We start from the raw sequence: 16,751 nt of genomic DNA on the forward strand, positions 1-16,751 counted from the left end.
TACGAAAAAAAGAGTGGGATGTTATCCTGGATATGTATAATCAGATGCACAGCAATATTACTCCATGACCAAACACCACACTATCATTTTTTTGGGGGTGGGATGTTTGAAAATATCACACTTATGATATGTAAATTTAACTTTTTAATAAATTTATAGGTTAGGAACCAAAATCTAAAAAGCCTTTCAATGTTAAGGAATAATAATCTTTACACATAGTCTCTCAAAAAAAAAAAATTATTTACATATATATGTTATATTTAGGCATATCTAAAAGGAGTGACAATTTTTGACATGAGAAACTCAAAAATCAATTTAAAATTGTATTCTTAGATAATAATTTGTGTATCGAATCAATATACCTAATATACGGAATCGAGTCCAATTTTCTTGTTATTAAATTCCATGTGCCCTTGATTTCTCCATAGTTTTGTGACATGTGACACACAACTTAATAGGAGTTTAACTTTGTTAACTCTCTTTTTGTCACATCCAGGGACCAACTTCGCCATAGACGATATTATGCGCTTTGGGCCCTCTCTGCCCTCACGATTTTGTTTCTGGAGCTCATGAGCAACTTCCCAGTGGGTCACCCATCCTGGATTGCTAGCCCCAACTCGCTTAACTCAAGTTCCCATGACTCAAGCCGGTGAGCTCCCAAATCGCCGTGCTAGATGGATGCGGGTATGCACATATAAGGCACATCAACCCTCTCCGCTGGTCGATGTGGGATCTTACAATTCACCCCTTAAGGTCCGACGTCCTCGTTGGCACACTCACACCACACCGCAGAGTGGACTCGATATCAAATTGTCACATTCGGGACGGCCGTAGTACGATATTGTCCGCTTTGGGCCCCCTTTTGCCCTCACGGTTTTGTTTCTAGGAGCTCACGAGCAACTTCCTAGTGGGTCACCCATCTTGGGATTGCTCTAGCCCCAACTCGCTTAACTTCGGAGTTCCCATGACTCGAAGCCGGTGAGCTCCCAAAAGGCATCGTGCTAGATGGATGCGGGTGTGCACATATAAGGCACATCAACCCCTCTCCGTTGGTCGATGTGGGATCTTACACTTTTAGTCATTTTTTTTAATTAAAAAAGTTAAAATATATTAGTACACAAGTTTGCACGCCTTTTCATCTTCGGTCCTTACATATTCACCTACATCTTCTCCCCTGTGCAAAACTCAACCCCTGCATCTATTTCACTCGTTGGCCCCTGGTTTGTCGGGTAAGCTAGGCTCTGCTTCATAATATATTTTTTTCTCCTTTTTGGTTGTTGGTGTTGGAGCCATCGCACAAGAAGCTTTTAAACAATTAATTTGCAACAATCATAATTCATTTAGTTTCCATATTATTTTTTTCCAAAAAAAGAGATGGAAAAAGGTTGATTCGCTAGTTTAATTTTATGACAGAGATGACCATGATTTGTGTCCCATTGCTTGACATGTATTAAAACCGAGTATAGGCGTGCGGCTATACTATTTATAAATATTAATTTGCTAGTTTCAACATCCAAAGCTGATATCGAAGAGAGAGAAATTTCATAGTAAATCAATTAGAGAGTTCAATTTATTTATTTATTTATTTTGTGTGGGAATGTTTACCTTTGATCAATCTCGTTCTCTTGAGTAATATTAAATTCTGTTACTGCACACATTATTTGTTCGTAGAGAATTGTATGCTGAGTTGGAGTGCTCTTGATAATTGCTTCACTTTTCAAACAACACTTTACATGAAAAATACTATCACCTCTCTTACTGCTATACCCATAAATCTTTGTTTGAAATTGTTGTTCTAGTTGGCAAAGAGATCACAAAATCACCATCCTTCATTTTTGTTACAATAAGTAAGAAATAAACTTAGCCTCTCACATTCATTCATAGTTAGCAAATATACGGAATGGGAAAAACTACGAATAAAATAAGTACATGTTTTATTCGGCCAAATTTTGGTACATTACAACTTAAAAGTAAGTGTATTAAACATGAAAAATACATACATGCCTGTATAATATGAGTATTGTACGTCTACTTTTTTTTTTCTTTTTTTAAACATGAACTTTACCGAGTCTTTAAGACGTCCGCAGAACACGGATGTATTATTGAGAAATACGTATGTATGTGTATAATACATTATTAAACTTGAAAGTAATAAAATCTTTATACGAGTAATAACTATAGAAAAGTAAAACATCAGAAGGGAACAATAAAGACTCGAGTAATGGCCTACTAGTAATAGATAATACTTTAAACAACTCTTATCGATAAATGAAAATTGGGGAAAAAAAAGATCACACTATATATATTAATAGTATAGCAGAGCGGCTATACTATTTCTTTTAAAATTTTAAAAAATAGAGTATAGTCGCGCGGCTTTGGATTTGACTTTCATTAATAATAATTATATTAATCAAAGACTTGGGCTTTAGGGCTCTCGGACTCTGGAGAAATTTAATTAAGACACCCAAACGAAAATGAGTAATTATTTTTTCGACGTCCATTGAATTTTGTTAGGGTTATTTTCCGTCAAAAGGCTCATCCGGGTTTGTTGATTCTTGGACTGCCATAACGTGGTGAATCAAGCTTTTGCTGCCCCTTTTTCTGAGTTAGCGAGAACTAGGCCCAAAGTATCCCGAGGGAGAAGCAAGTCCCAGTAGAGTACTTTGTTCTTCTTCCAACGACTGCATGTTCTGTGCGGATATTTTCAGCAGCTTGACGAAGAGTTGAAGATGACTTGTTGATGTTGATATGAGATTATATGAGCTTGGCATGAGAGGTTGGAGTGTGGGAGCTAAAGACCCACAAGTTTAGCAAATGAGAATGCTTGTGCTTAGGTTGGGGTTTGATATGCTTGAGTTTGGGTGTTGAGAATTTATTGTTTGAATCTATGGCTATGATGGTTTGATTGTTTGGCTGTGATGGTTATTGGGATACTTATAGCAGTCAAATGAATGGGGTTTCAAAGAGCATGGCTAAAGAAAGAAAAGCATAAGACTTTGAAGGGTATGGTGTTTTTGACAATGATTCTAGAGAAATTTATGAGTTCTAGAGGTGGGAGAATAAAAGAAAAGGTTGAGGCTTGGAAGCTATGATGTTTATAGCTTGGAAGGAAGGAAAAGCTTGGAGTTATGCTTAGTGAGGCTTTATGGAGAAGATGATGGATTTCAAGGGTAAGAAAGTAGAAGACATGGTTGTGATGGCTGAGGAATGGCTGGGATGGTTACTGGAATGCTTGCAGCATTGAATGGAGGAAGGAAAGTAGTCCGTGGTTCTTTGAAGGGGTTGATAGTCTTTGGGATGCTTGCAGCAGCCGAGTGAGGGAGTGTTGGCTGAAGAAAAATTGGTGCCCCTTGCTTGAACCATGAATGCCAATTTATAGAGGGTAAGGGTTTTCCTTTATTTCCAATAGGATAAAGGGAGGTGTTATAATCAGCCTATTTCCAGTGGTTAAAAGGAAGCACTAGGGCATACTATTTTCCAACATGTGAAGCTAGGCACCATAAACTGATTATTTCCTATAGGTAAAAGGAAGCGTTGTAGACTGCTTGTTTCCAATGGGTAATAGGAAGCGCTGAAAAAGGCTTGTTTCCAACGGGTAAAGCTAGGTATTTGGAAAATGACTATTTCCTATGGGTAAAAAGAAGTGCTTGAAAAATATCTTATTTGGTCACCCACATTGGAGAACTCTAAGTAATGGGCTTGGACTTTGGTGTTCCCAAGTAGCTACCCCAAAGTCTCCATTATCCAAGAGCTTCCGTAGGCCTTGTGGACCTCCATAACCTTCCACACCACAATCTCTCATACAAGCCTCGTAAACCACATGACTTGGGTTCATGTGAGCTTGATAAGTGATTAGCATAGGAAAAATGTATTATCAGTTTGGCATGGCATGTGCACTATTTCTATATTTATTTAATGAATTAAATCAAAAAATACTGCTTAGATTAACGCATGACCAACATCATATGTTATATTGGGCTTTAAATGTATTCGGGCTTCCGTGACTTTTTGGGCCTCAACATTAGCCCCCTTGATTATTGGGACTATGAAGTGGTAGCAAGATGGGCCAAATAATCAATTTCAGCCAAAAATAATTGGCAGTGACATGGCATGGCTAGTTCTTCAATATGCATGAAATATCCATGCTTGCTTGCTTGAGCAACTCAAGAATAACCAGTTAAGAGTCTTCGAAATCATAGTCAGGTATTTCTCAGGAAGGTTGGAGGGGTCGTTGTGGTCCCGCTTAAAACCCAATCTTCTTAGACACCAAGGGTGTCGCCCTGAAGAACTTTCCTAGACACTGTAATATCAGAGTTTACTTAGTGGGATTACCAAAAGTTGGCCAATTTTACGGCATGACATAGGAAATAAGGCTTGGTTGAATTTTAACCCAAAATAAGTTAGCTTGCATGATTGATGTGCTTGAGTGACTAGTGATGCTTGATATGGCATGGTGGTGGTTTGCAAGAGTTGCATTAGTTTCGTATGCTTGATATTGGCTTCCATGCTTGGTTTTGACGTGTATATTTGGTATTGGCATGTATGCTTGATGTTGGCATGTATTCTTGGTATTGGCTTAGATGCTTGGCATTAGCGTGTACGCTTAGCATTGGCTTGCATACTTGGTATTGGCTTGTATGCTTGGATGCTTGGTATTGGCTAAGGTGACATGGTTTAATATAGGCTTTTGGGTTTTTTTAACCATGCTGGATGTGCTTGGGTGTTTGGGGTTTGGCATTTATGTAAGGGTTTTTTTGTTCCAGCAGACTACAAATGGCCTGGGCTGCTGTAAAGAGCAAGTGGGTGGAGTTGAATCAAGATATAGTTTGGTTTGGCACGAGGGCTTTGGTAGATTAGAAGATGAAAAAATATAAAGGAAGATGCTTAAGGCTTTGAGCATGATAATGTTTGTGGTAGCTTGAAAGCGGTATAAGTGTTGGCAAATAAGCATTGCAATATGGAGGCCTTAAGTCACTTGGACTAGATCTTAGTTTTGGAGTCCTGCGCTGCCTTCCAGTACTCATATATGGGGCTCCTCTTTCAAATTTGGTGGCATAATGGTTGACTCTTCCGGCAGCATGATTATAGCAATTGTGTTATACAGTGCGGCTATACTATTTTAAAAAAATTAAGCAAATTGAGTATCGCCGCACGGCCATACTATTTTTAAAATGCTTTGTAAAAAATATGTGTAGCGGCTATACTATTTTGGAAAAATAAATTTTAATAACCCGGGTATAGCCGCTCGGCTATATTATATCACAGGCAGCGCTAGGGACCACGTGTCGAAAAAGTAAAGCCAACCGACTATACTGTTTTTTAAAACAAGTATAGCCGCACGGCTATACGATTTTTACAAAAAATGTAAAACCAAGTATAGCCGCACGGCTATACGATTTTAAAAATTAAAAACGGAGTATAGCCGATCGGCTATACGATTTTTTATTTTGTAGTAATTAGCTTTCTTGTCATTAAAGAGCGAATATATACTCCTAGTTTCGTATGTATATATCTTGCTATAAAGCTTCCTTAAATATAGTTGCTTCTCTTGCCTTTTGTTAGTGAGAAAAGTATTCGTTACTTTGGATATCCCTTCACCTACTATTCGTTACTTTGGCGATGCTGATCCTCCTTGCAAATATTAATTATGCAAGTGATTTGATTTTATCCTTCTTTTTTTTTTAAAGAATAATCTACACACATATAGCCACTAGCTAAGATATAATTCATTAGATTCTATATTATTTTACAATAAAAGTTACACTTAGTTTTTTTTTTTCTATATTATTCGCAGCAATGGTCCCTCAACTATACCCGTAATTGCATTTGGGTCACTGAACTCAATTATTAGTTGCAGAGGTCACTCAATTTGTTGTTGTGTTGCACCATTGGTCCTTCCATCAAACTCTGTTAAATTTTCTATGAAAAGTAAGGGTAAGTTTGGAAATTCATCCATAACCCTCCTTCTCCTCCACAACCCTCCCTCTCCTCCAGAGCTTTCTTGAGTTTTAATAACAATTTCAAGCTTGAAATTTGAGCTTTCGAGCTTAGATTTTTCAATCTTAAATCGTAAAATAAAAATCCCAACCTGTTTCAAATTTGTAATGGAAAAAACAAAAGAAACCCAAAGAGAACCTTTCACTGTCTCTCTCTCTCTCTCTCTCTCTCTCTCTCTCTCTCTCTCATGAAACCCCTTTCCTCTTATATATGTGATACCCAACCAGCAGGCAACTCCTACAACCTGTTGCTCCCCCATTTTGTGAAAATCTCTTACCCCTTATATACACACACACAATTCCCAAACCTATCTCCATGTCCCTCACTAATACTAATAGTTGTAATATAGGAAGGAAAAGGCGAGCACTCTCTCTCTCTCTCTCTCTCTCTCTCTCTCTCTCCCTCCCTCCATTTATGAATGTTTATGATTGATGGTTTACAGTGAGTGTAGAAGCAAGGATTAGGTTGCGACAATGGAGAGTTGTGGATGAATTTCCGAATTTACCCTCACTTTTGATAGAAAATTTAACGGAGTTTGACCGAAGGACCAATGGTGCAACACAACAGCCAATTGAGTGACCTTTGCAACTAATAATTAAGTTCAGTGACCCAAATGCAACTACGGGTATAGTTGAGGGACCATTGCTGCGAATAATCATAGTCTAAACTACAAAAGAGAGAGGGTTTTTTTTTTTCACACACACTATCAAGATGTTATGAGAGTTCAAACATGAGACTAAATTTGATATGCAAATCAAACCTCTTTTCCACTCGGCTAGACTTTGATGGCAAGTTCTACTTAGTTTATATTGTATTCTTATGATGAATTTATTTGGTTATCTTTGTGGTGTGGTAGAAGAAGTGGCGGAATACCAGAAGCTAAGATGTGGGCACATAAGTCAAACATGGTCTGGGGTTTTTATAAAATTAATAAAGTAAGATTGCAACAAATGAAAAAAGAAGATGCCAAAAAAATGTGTATAAGTGCAAGTTGATCATAATAGTGAGTCCATCGAGTATTTAGACAATATCACTGGTATAAAGAAAAAATGTCAGAAAAGATATTTATAACAAGAAGAAGAAGAAGAAAAAAAAGTAGCAACATACATTTTACCAAGATGGGGCCAAAAGATTGATAAATTACTACTAAGGGGAGGCAAAAAATAAAGAATTACTATTAAAGTGAGGCAGAAATAAATAAATTTAGAGAAAGTAGATTTTTGAGGATTTATCCATAAAGGCCCAAAACCTAACAATGTTATCTAAATATTTCGTTTGATAAACTTGGGGGCTACAGCCCCAAAAAAAAAAAAAACTTAGCAGACGAGGCCTATATTAAGCCCACACCCTCACTCAACGTTATTCTTACAGATTCTCATAAACAAATGTTTTTATTTATTTTTAAAATGGAACATCTCACCCACATCCCACTCCCAATTGGGAGAAACATCTTACACCATGCATGATAAAATTTTTATGTGACAGTTTATGATTGGTTAAAAATAGCAACAAAATAGTATTATTCTCGTTTCATACAAATTTTAATACCCAATCGGAAGTGCTTTGAGGTGCCTTGTATGCATAAGATTAAAATACTTGGTGATATCCCGATATATTTGATGACGTATCCTTTTTATCCAGGCATTGATGTACTTTTAGATTCTTCATCCAAATGTACCATAATATCCTTGATATATAGCCTCAACAAAATGAAAATGCTTAAATTACCCATCTACAACAATATCAAAATATAACGCATAAATATGAATAAGGACATAGTCAACATAGGCAGGTGGTGATGCAAAAGATGGCAGGAAGTCATGAGTCATGCATCTTCTTTTTTTTTTTTTTTTTGGGGATAAATATCACGAGATGTCCTCACATTTGAAGGGTGAGATTAATTCCTGCTCGGAATTCGGCTTGCCCATGTCATTCTAATTGGTTTCGAATCTCTGCCAGTTAGGCACCAAACAGTCCGCCAACTGGAAATGGCAGTTTGTCAAACACACCACATCTTGTGGTTCATGCATTTTTTTTTTTTGGATAGCTGGGTCTTGCCCATTTTAATTCCCTTTTTGTTTTTCCGTTTAAAAATTAAATTTACTTAAAAGGTTTAAGTTTGTGCTAAAATAGCATTTGTTACAACTTTTATTCTACAATAACTCCTTCTCTATATAGTGTCTCTTTGTTGTCATTATAATTCCCTATTTATGTCAGAATAAAATTTGTGAAAAGGGCTATTTTAGCCAATATTAATAAAGTAATTTCACATAAGAATTAGCTGACGAATGGAGCAAATTTTGGTCACACACCTACAAAACAAAAGTAACAAAACAGACTTTGGCGCAGAGTTGGTCTTTGCCCAATCAAATTCGGCATTTCACTCACCAGCTGGTAACACAATCATATATAAAGCTTTGAACTTTTTCATAATTTTTTTTTTTGTTCTTTTGTTAGTTTTTTTTGATTCAGATACTTTGAAGGTAGCCTAGTATTGAAGCTCAATCACTCTCTCTCTCTCTCTCTCTCTCTAGACTCGCAATGGCGGCAGTGGCAGTGAACGGAGCGAAACTCGGTACGGCTTCGCAGGCTTACTTGGAAAGCAGAGCAGTGAGCGACACCAAGGTTCTGATATCAGACCTGTGCCGCCAGTTCTACAATCTTGGATGGGTCTCAGGGACTGGTGGTAGCATCACAATCAAAGTTCACGATAACTCTGTTCCTAAGCCCCAACAACTCGTAGTCATGTCTCCCTCTGGTATTTTTCACTCAATTTTCTACAGCTCCTTTTCTGGGTTTTCCGTTTTTGGTTTCTGGGTATTCATTGTTTTTGCTCCGTTTGTTGTGTGTGTTGCTTGTTTGTGTTTTTGATTTCTGTATAGGTGTTATATTAACTAAAGTTTGTGTTGTGGGTGTTCTTTTTGGTTGTTTACTTTCTGGGCATTTTTAATTTATGCTGAATGTTGAGTCTTTTTGGCTCTTCTGTGTTGTTTTGTCTTATGAGCTCAATATTGCATATGGTTTGGAATGTTATGTAAGCGTTCAAGCGCAGGTGGGCTTTTTTATTAATGAAAATTCTGTGTTAGCATACTTTGTTATGTGCTTGTTAATTATTTGTTTTCGGATATGCATCATTCAAGCTTAAAGGCGAAATTTTTTTGCCTTATGGCGTTTATTCCCTGCTAAAACAAGTGTAATAGCTCACTCTTGGTTTGGTTTTGTAGTCATTGAATGAGAAGTGAGTTTATCCATTCTTGTAGAATATGGTTGCACTGTAAGTACATTCTCGATATGTGTCCTTTTATGGGTTTTCTGGGCTTAATTTTTCATGTGTTTGTTATGTGGTAGGCGTTCAGAAGGAGAGAATGCTACCAGAGGACATGTATGTGTTATCTCCAAATGGGTCTATCTTGTCTACTCCATCTCCGAAGCCGTACCCACACAAACCTCCTAAGTGTTCTGATTGTGGTCCACTTTTTATGAAGGTATCAATTCTTTGTGCTTCTTATAAACACTATGCTTACATGGATGGTATAAAGTTAGCCATGACTATTGTCTGATTTTGACAAATCAGTTATCAGTCAGAATATTTAAAAACTCTGAAATGGCTAATCTGCTCCACTCTGCAAATTTATTATTTGGGCCCATATCTGATTATATGGTTAGGACAATAATAAAAGATTCTGGGATTCTTTTGGGTATATGTGCTGTAGTAAGTTGGGTATTGGGCAAACTCATAACTTTTTAGTGGCCATAGCATTTTATTCCCATATTCAGTTGTCTTATCTAGAGTTGCTAAGCACAAGAAGATAATAGATTAAAATTTTAAATCTTAAATTTGTGGGAAGCTAAAGCTGCTAAACTAGGTGGAGGTTTTAGTTCCAAATATTGAACATAGTCAAGGAAATTCGATAATGAACCAAAAAAGAAAGAGCTTCTATGCGTTATCTTTTCCTACATTCCATTAGCAACCAAAATAATCACTCATGAAGACTTTGATTGCTTATGACTATTGGATCCCTATCAGAATATAGCCAAGAGGCGATTGATTTCGCGGAGAAAAATGTCAAGGAATCTCAATTACAAGGTACAATGCAGAGTGATTTGGAACTTACATGATTTTGGATGTAAACGGTCATGAAGACTCATCTGGATCATGTGAATTGGGATAGCAGTCCCTTTGCCCACACTATTTATTTCACTATTACTACATATAAAACTGTGTTCATTGGGTTATCTTGGTTCCAGTGTTCCATGTTGGATGCTAGTGCTCTTTTTTCTAAGTAATAAGTTTTCTTTTTGTTTGTTAGTTTTGGAGACATGTTGAAACTAATGTTGAGGAACTACTATTTCCTATATCTTTCAGGCCATTTTGCTTCTTGAAGGCAATTCAACAGCTTCAAACATACTATTTTACTAAAACATTGTTTAACCTTGTAATGCCAGCCACTGATCCTGTTTCTCTGTGTTTTTTCATTCCATGTTATGACATATCCTATTTGTGGATGTTGGGGTTCATGAATACTCACCATTTGGTAAGGCTGACCTCTCTTTTGAGAAGTTATGGTTGACATATATTCCCTTGTTTTCCAGGCATATGAGATGCGTAATGCTGGGGCTGTTATTCATAGTCATGGGATAGAATCTTGTCTTGTAACAATGATCAATCCATTAGCAAAAGAATTCCGAGTAAGTTTTTATTCCTGGTATCCATTAGTGAGGATATTAAGTGCTAATAAATACACAAAAACAAAGGGACCTCGTGTTTTTATTCATTGCTGTCTATATCTTTTTTTTCCCCTTTTTTATGTTCACCTCCCTTTGCGTGAAAAGTTGGATTTGTCTTCATTGTATTGACTCCCTCTTTCAAGATCTTTTGAAAATTAATGAACTTTCTAGCCTCTAATAGAGGTATGTAGAATGAAACTTTGTAGTAATACGATAGGAAATGCAGCCAACAGAATATAGAAAGAAAATTGATATATTAGCTGTGAGCTAAGATTTGTCTGATGCAACTGTTTCTGCATCTGTTAGCGTAAGGTTTGCATGTGATCTTATTGCTTTCAAACAATTGAAGGAGTTTCTAGATGATGGAATTTCAGCTGCTTATTTCCCACAGATAAAAGTACAATAGGCTTTCCCTTAGTATATTACGTTAATAATATTATTTGGTTTCTTTCTTATCTCAGAAATGATCTCTAAGATCAGAAGTCTTTGAAACAGTATGCTTTTCCTGAAATACTTTGATATCTTTGTGTATAGAGTAGAATGAGGATTAAAAGCAGAGTACGGGCTCCAGAAATTTGGGTAGTTCAAGCGTAATTCTAGCTTCAAAATGAAACCGGAGTCAATGTGAGGAGTGGAAACTAGGAATGTCACATAAATTTCTAGTTATATTACAAAATAGAACATCAAGGAGGAGACAATATCAAATTAATAGTAAAATGTTGCATTCATGAATTGTAATATTAGCTAGAAACTTAGGAGAACATGTGCAGAATAATGGCAGTGAAAATCTAAAAGGTATCATGATTTTAGAATGCCAAGTGATAACTCAGTTAATGTGTTGCGATGGACTGTTTACTTGCTCTCAAAAGCCAATACGTATATATACATTTTTTTTTCTTTCATTGTGGTGAGTCTAGCACTTCCTCTGTGTAATTATTCCTGCCTACTGTTACTGGTTGTCTCTTTTAATAGTTTGCTTTCTTTTCTTGTGGTATACAAATGTGCAGATTACTCATATGGAGATGATCAAAGGAATCCAAGGGCATGGTTATTATGATGAACTTGTGGTCCCAATAATAGAGAACACTGCCTATGAATATGAGCTGACAGAGTCTCTTGCCAAAGCTGTATGTTCAAGTTTTAAACTTATTTTGGTGTAGTGATCCTATCAACTTTTGATGACGTAAACTAATATTATGATGGACTTCATCCCAGTGACATATGGTTGCTTGAGTTCATACATGGCACAATTATGTACTTAATCCAGTTGCACTTCATTTTATTAGTTTTGCTTGATTGCTATGTCAATATTAAACTTAGGATTTACTATGTGGATGAGTATTTGCTTTCTTTCATGTTCTATAGATTGAAGCCTACCCAAAAACAACAGCTGTGCTTGTTCGTAATCATGGCATCTATATATGGGGAGACTCATGGATCAGCGCTAAAACTCAGGTGCGTATCTTAGGGAATAATTGTTGATTTTGCAGTATGTGATGCCTACAACTGCTAGTTAGGCAACCAGTGTAAATATTAAAGGTAAAAGAATCAGTTGTGCATAAGGGGTTGGGCATTTTGTGTGCTATATCATACTTGTGTATGCATGCTGGTTACTGAAAGTTGCAAGTTTATGTTTCTGTTCATATGAATGGTGTAATAAAGTCGCAACAAGCAGCAGTTTTATGAATCTCAATTGCATCTTAAGCTTGGTGATAAAACTAAAGCTACAACAGGCAGTGTCCTCTTCAAGCATGGATAGATTTTACCAAAAAGGGAGAATGGGAATAAAGAAAAGGAAAAATTGCAAATATGTAGCGTACTAAGCTTTCTAGTTTCTACCTATATATATTGATGTCTAAAGTATTGATCTAAAACTATGGAGCCTCTTATTCTCTTAGTGGCTTAAAGGTTCATTTTAATGCTTTCAACTCAATTCTGATATATATATATATATATATATTTCTTTGTTTCTTTGTTTCAGGCTGAATGCTATCACTATCTCTTTGATGCTGCTATCAAACTTAACCAGTTGGGTTTGGACCCGTCTACTCCAATCCATGGTCCTATACAAAATGTCAAAGGAGTTTTAGGAAGTGGTATTCACAGAAACATATCTGTGAATGCTGGGACTGCAGCTTCAGATAATAAATCTGACCAGTCACAAGTGAGTTTAATTGTTTATTTCTCTGGGTTCTTGTCTAATTTCGTTGTCGTTTAGTTTACTTAGAAACCTCACCTTTTCTGCTTCTTTATATATTTTTGTGTTTGAATGCAGATATTGCCTTTTGGTTGAGAATTTTGATAATTAGCATTTTCACGATTTCTCATATAAAACTAATGTCTTTTTCCTGTTCTTTATGTATTTTGTGTTTTTCTGTAGCGTTGCATTGTTCTTGACATTGAGGGAACTACTACTCCCATATCGTTTGTGACTGATGTTCTCTTTCCATATGCCCGCAATAATGTTGGGAGGCATTTGTCTGCAACATATGACACCACAGAAACTCAAGATGACATAAAGTTGTTGCGCTCCCAGGTAAGATTTTTGTTCTGGAGTGATGTTTTGTTGACCGTACACCTGTATATAACCACATTAGTTTGCAGCTGTTAATTCTGGGTCAGTAGTGCACCACATGGTGTGTGAATACACTAGGATGCTGCCACAGTAGGTCATTGAAAATTTCATGGTAATAGCATTGCTTTAGAATTAAAGTAGTCCCTTTGAGTTTGACTTGTGCTATGAATACAATTACTTTTTTCTATAAGAATGCAAATATAATTAATTTTGAAGTGAGAAAACCAAAGTTTTATCTTTCAATCCCTGCTAGAAGTTAAAACTGGAAATCTTTGACTACTCTGGACTCAGGCTAGCAATTTAATGTTTTATTTAAAAAGTTAAATTTGTCATGCACATATCAAATTCACAGAAGTAAGCTCGACACTTTGAACTGATAATTGAAAGTTTTACCTCTTTATTATAGGTTCAAGATGACCTGGAAAAAGGTGTTGTTGGTTCTGTTCCCATCCCCTTGGATGATGTAGGGAAAGAGGAGGTTATTGGAGCTTTGGTTGCTAATGTTGAATCGATGATAAAAGCTGATCGGAAGATCACTGCCTTGAAACAGTTGCAAGTAAGCAATTTTTTGTACTTATAAGGAATTTTCTTGCTATGTTGCGTATCATTTGGGATATAACTGACTTTCGGCTATGCAGGGACATATCTGGAGAACTGGATATGAAAAGAAGGAATTAGAGGGAGTAGTTTTTGAGGATGTACCAGAAGCTCTTAAGAAATGGCATGATTCTGGCATAAAGGTAATGATCCTATTTTCATTTTTCTTCGCATATAAATTGCAATCTCTGAGGATGGTCAAGTTTTAGTTCATGGGCCGCGAATGTTTCCAGTTTCTTTGGTACATATGCTAACTAGACAAATTAGATTAGATTGAATTCCTTGATGAAGTTGATGTTTCATTTCTTGAAGACATACCTTAATTGTTGAGATTTTGTGCGGCAGGTGTACATATACTCTAGTGGTAGCAGGTTGGCACAGAGACTTATATTTGGCAACTCAAACTATGGGGACCTAAGAGAATATTTGTCTGGATTTTTCGACACCACAGTGGGGTACATTTAAAACTCAGAATCTTTTTCTTCTTTTAAAAAATATTTTTACTTAACATGAATGTATATCTACTTCCAGCTTCCTAATTCATTTCAACCTAGCTAACATCTCTCTCTCTCTCTCTCTCAGGAACAAAAGGGAAAGTAGCAGTTATGCTGAAATTGTACAATCAGTTGGAGTTGATAAGCCATCACAGGTTTTATTTGTGACAGATGTCTTTCAAGAAGCTGTTGCTGCAAAGGAAGCAGGTAATGAGTTACCTGTTTTACCCCACCCCTCTATAGAAAATGTTAAATGTAATCAGGTGTAAAGACCCTCCTATCAACAACCTGGTCATGTGGCTAGCACGTGACCGCTAATTGTTAGACAATGGTGTATAAACCTGTAGGATTTTCTCCCTTTGTGTATTGGCAATCCACACTAGGAACCTCTCCCCTACCACAGATTGGGCTAGGACCTTCCCTACCACCAGTTTCTGTTATTATTAGTGTCTGGGAAATCAGTAGGTGCTCGCAAGAGTCCTTAGAATGGGGATATGAGTATGCTTGCAAAGGGCATGCATCATACACTATCATGCTAAAAGGTCTAGCAATGGCACTGTTTCAACATTACAATCCTTGGGTACTTTAGAAGGATAAATAAATAATTTATTGTTCTGAAGATATGAGAACCACCAGAAGATCGAAATATCTTAATGCCCTTTATTTTGTCATGGAGACCTTTGACAGAAGATTGATAACCATAGTAGCTACACAGTTTTCTATCCTTGCTAGTTCAATAATGCTCCAACATAACAAAAACTGAAAACGAGAAGGAAAGATGAACACTTGTTATTCAGTTTTTTGTGTTGAGATTGATGCTAAGATACTTTTTTGGTGTTTCAGGATTGGAAGTTATTGTATCTATCCGACCAGGGAATGGACCTCTTCCAGAAAATCATGGGTTCAAGACAATCAATTCTTTCTCGGAAATCTGAATGCGTGCTTTGTAATCATATAGCATGAAATATATATTGCCATGAATAAATACATGAATAAAATATACAACTTTTCCAGGTTGTCAAAAAATAGTCTTATATAGGGCCTTTGACTTGTAGACAAGAGGTCTCAGGTTCGAACCCCTTGACATCTTAGTTGTGTTTGTATGAGAAATTCATCTCTCTATTAGTTTAGACTATCACTTGTACTATAAAAAATAATTAAAAAATAAAAAAATGCATCACCGTGTTTCTTGGATTTTTATTTTGTTTTGTTTTCAGTTTAAATTGCTTGGTAAAAGCCGCTACTTTTGTAGCTGTGTAAGCAGTTAGTCGTATCATATGTAGCTCCAGTTGGGAAAAGACTACTTCTGTGGGTGTCTAAGCAGTTGACCACTCTAATAAAAGCACATAAATCCTTAACTAGGTTTATAATCTGGCATGCACATTTACAGCTACCAACATGGTCCTATAATGAAAGAATTTTATTGGAGTTGCCCCCAACATGGTCCCAATAATTTAGGACAGAATCTCACTTTCATCAGTGTCATAGATTTTATGTGTTTTTACTTTTTTTAAAAATAATTTGATTTCCTCTTCTTGAGGCTTGTCATGTCTCCAAATTCCCATTACCCACCTAAGTTTTTTTGATTAAAAAAATATATATTTTGGGGGTAAAACACACCCCCTGAAATATTAAGAAATGCATAAATTTCCTTGATGAATATCAAGATTTCCAATTTGTAATAAAAATCCAAGACTGGTTGAACATCCCAATAAAAGCAACAAGCCTTGCCAAGCTAAAACTGGCACAAAAAAAGACAATCTAGTTTGCATCAAACTGCAAAAAGATCTTGGCGGTTTTTCAGTTCAACGTACCCTATGTCCAGACCAGACCAGACCAGATACACAATGACAGAATGAGTGTTCAAATAGGAAAGAAAAAGTCTTCACATTTTCTCTGCAGCTTTCTTAATTCAATTGTACTCTATTTTCTCCTTTCCTTCTCACTGTCATAACAACAGCCCCACCTTTTGTTTCTTCTTTTTCTTTCTTGCGTCCACACATTGAGAAAGTTGTTGCTCTCCAAGTCAAAAGAGTCTACATCACAATAAAACTCAAATGAAGAAAAAAAGAGGAGGAATGTTTGGATGAGTTCCTTCTGGTCCGCAAGTCTTTATATCTCAGCACAAGGTAAGCTAGTACATAAGTGGAAAACCCTAACTATAAAAAAGTGCAATCCTTTTCTTTTCATGTAGATTGACACTTTGACATGAAAGTTGAGCTCTTCATATCTAAAGTACTACCATGGAACCGTCACATTTTTAAGTAACAAGAAAAACCCCTCATTCTCATTTTCGTATGATGTTTTGAGATAAACTCTAAATACGTGTAATAATTATGGAACGTATTTTGTAGACCGAG

At 36.4% G+C, this 16,751-nt stretch overlaps 1 protein-coding gene across 2 annotated transcripts; it reads left to right on the forward strand.

Moving 5' to 3' along the window:
• The first annotated feature begins 8,425 nt into the window (after window positions 1–8,425).
• LOC103326196 (haloacid dehalogenase-like hydrolase family protein) lies at window positions 8,426–15,591 on the forward strand. 2 transcript variants are annotated; one of them, XM_089048106.1, is made up of 13 exons: window positions 8,436–8,755; window positions 9,346–9,482; window positions 10,025–10,084; window positions 10,591–10,686; window positions 11,733–11,852; window positions 12,091–12,180; window positions 12,707–12,889; window positions 13,106–13,261; window positions 13,707–13,856; window positions 13,939–14,040; window positions 14,243–14,352; window positions 14,480–14,598; window positions 15,235–15,591. In XM_089048106.1, the coding sequence occupies exons 1-13, from the start codon at window positions 8,539–8,541 to the stop codon at window positions 15,324–15,326; spliced, it is 1,632 nt and encodes a 543-aa protein (XP_088904232.1). In that variant the 5' UTR covers window positions 8,436–8,538; the 3' UTR covers window positions 15,327–15,591. The 2 variants fall into 2 exon arrangements, with proteins under 2 accessions (XP_088904233.1, XP_088904232.1); XM_089048107.1 differs by lacking the exon at window positions 10,025–10,084 and having other exon boundaries at window positions 8,426–8,755.
• Window positions 15,592–16,751: the final 1,160 nt, after the last annotated feature.

The sequence above is a fragment of the Prunus mume genome, linkage group LG3 (genome assembly GCF_029339155.1).
Source record: "Prunus mume cultivar Tortuosa linkage group LG3, ASM2933915v1, whole genome shotgun sequence".
NCBI lineage: Eukaryota > Viridiplantae > Streptophyta > Magnoliopsida > Rosales > Rosaceae > Prunus > Prunus mume.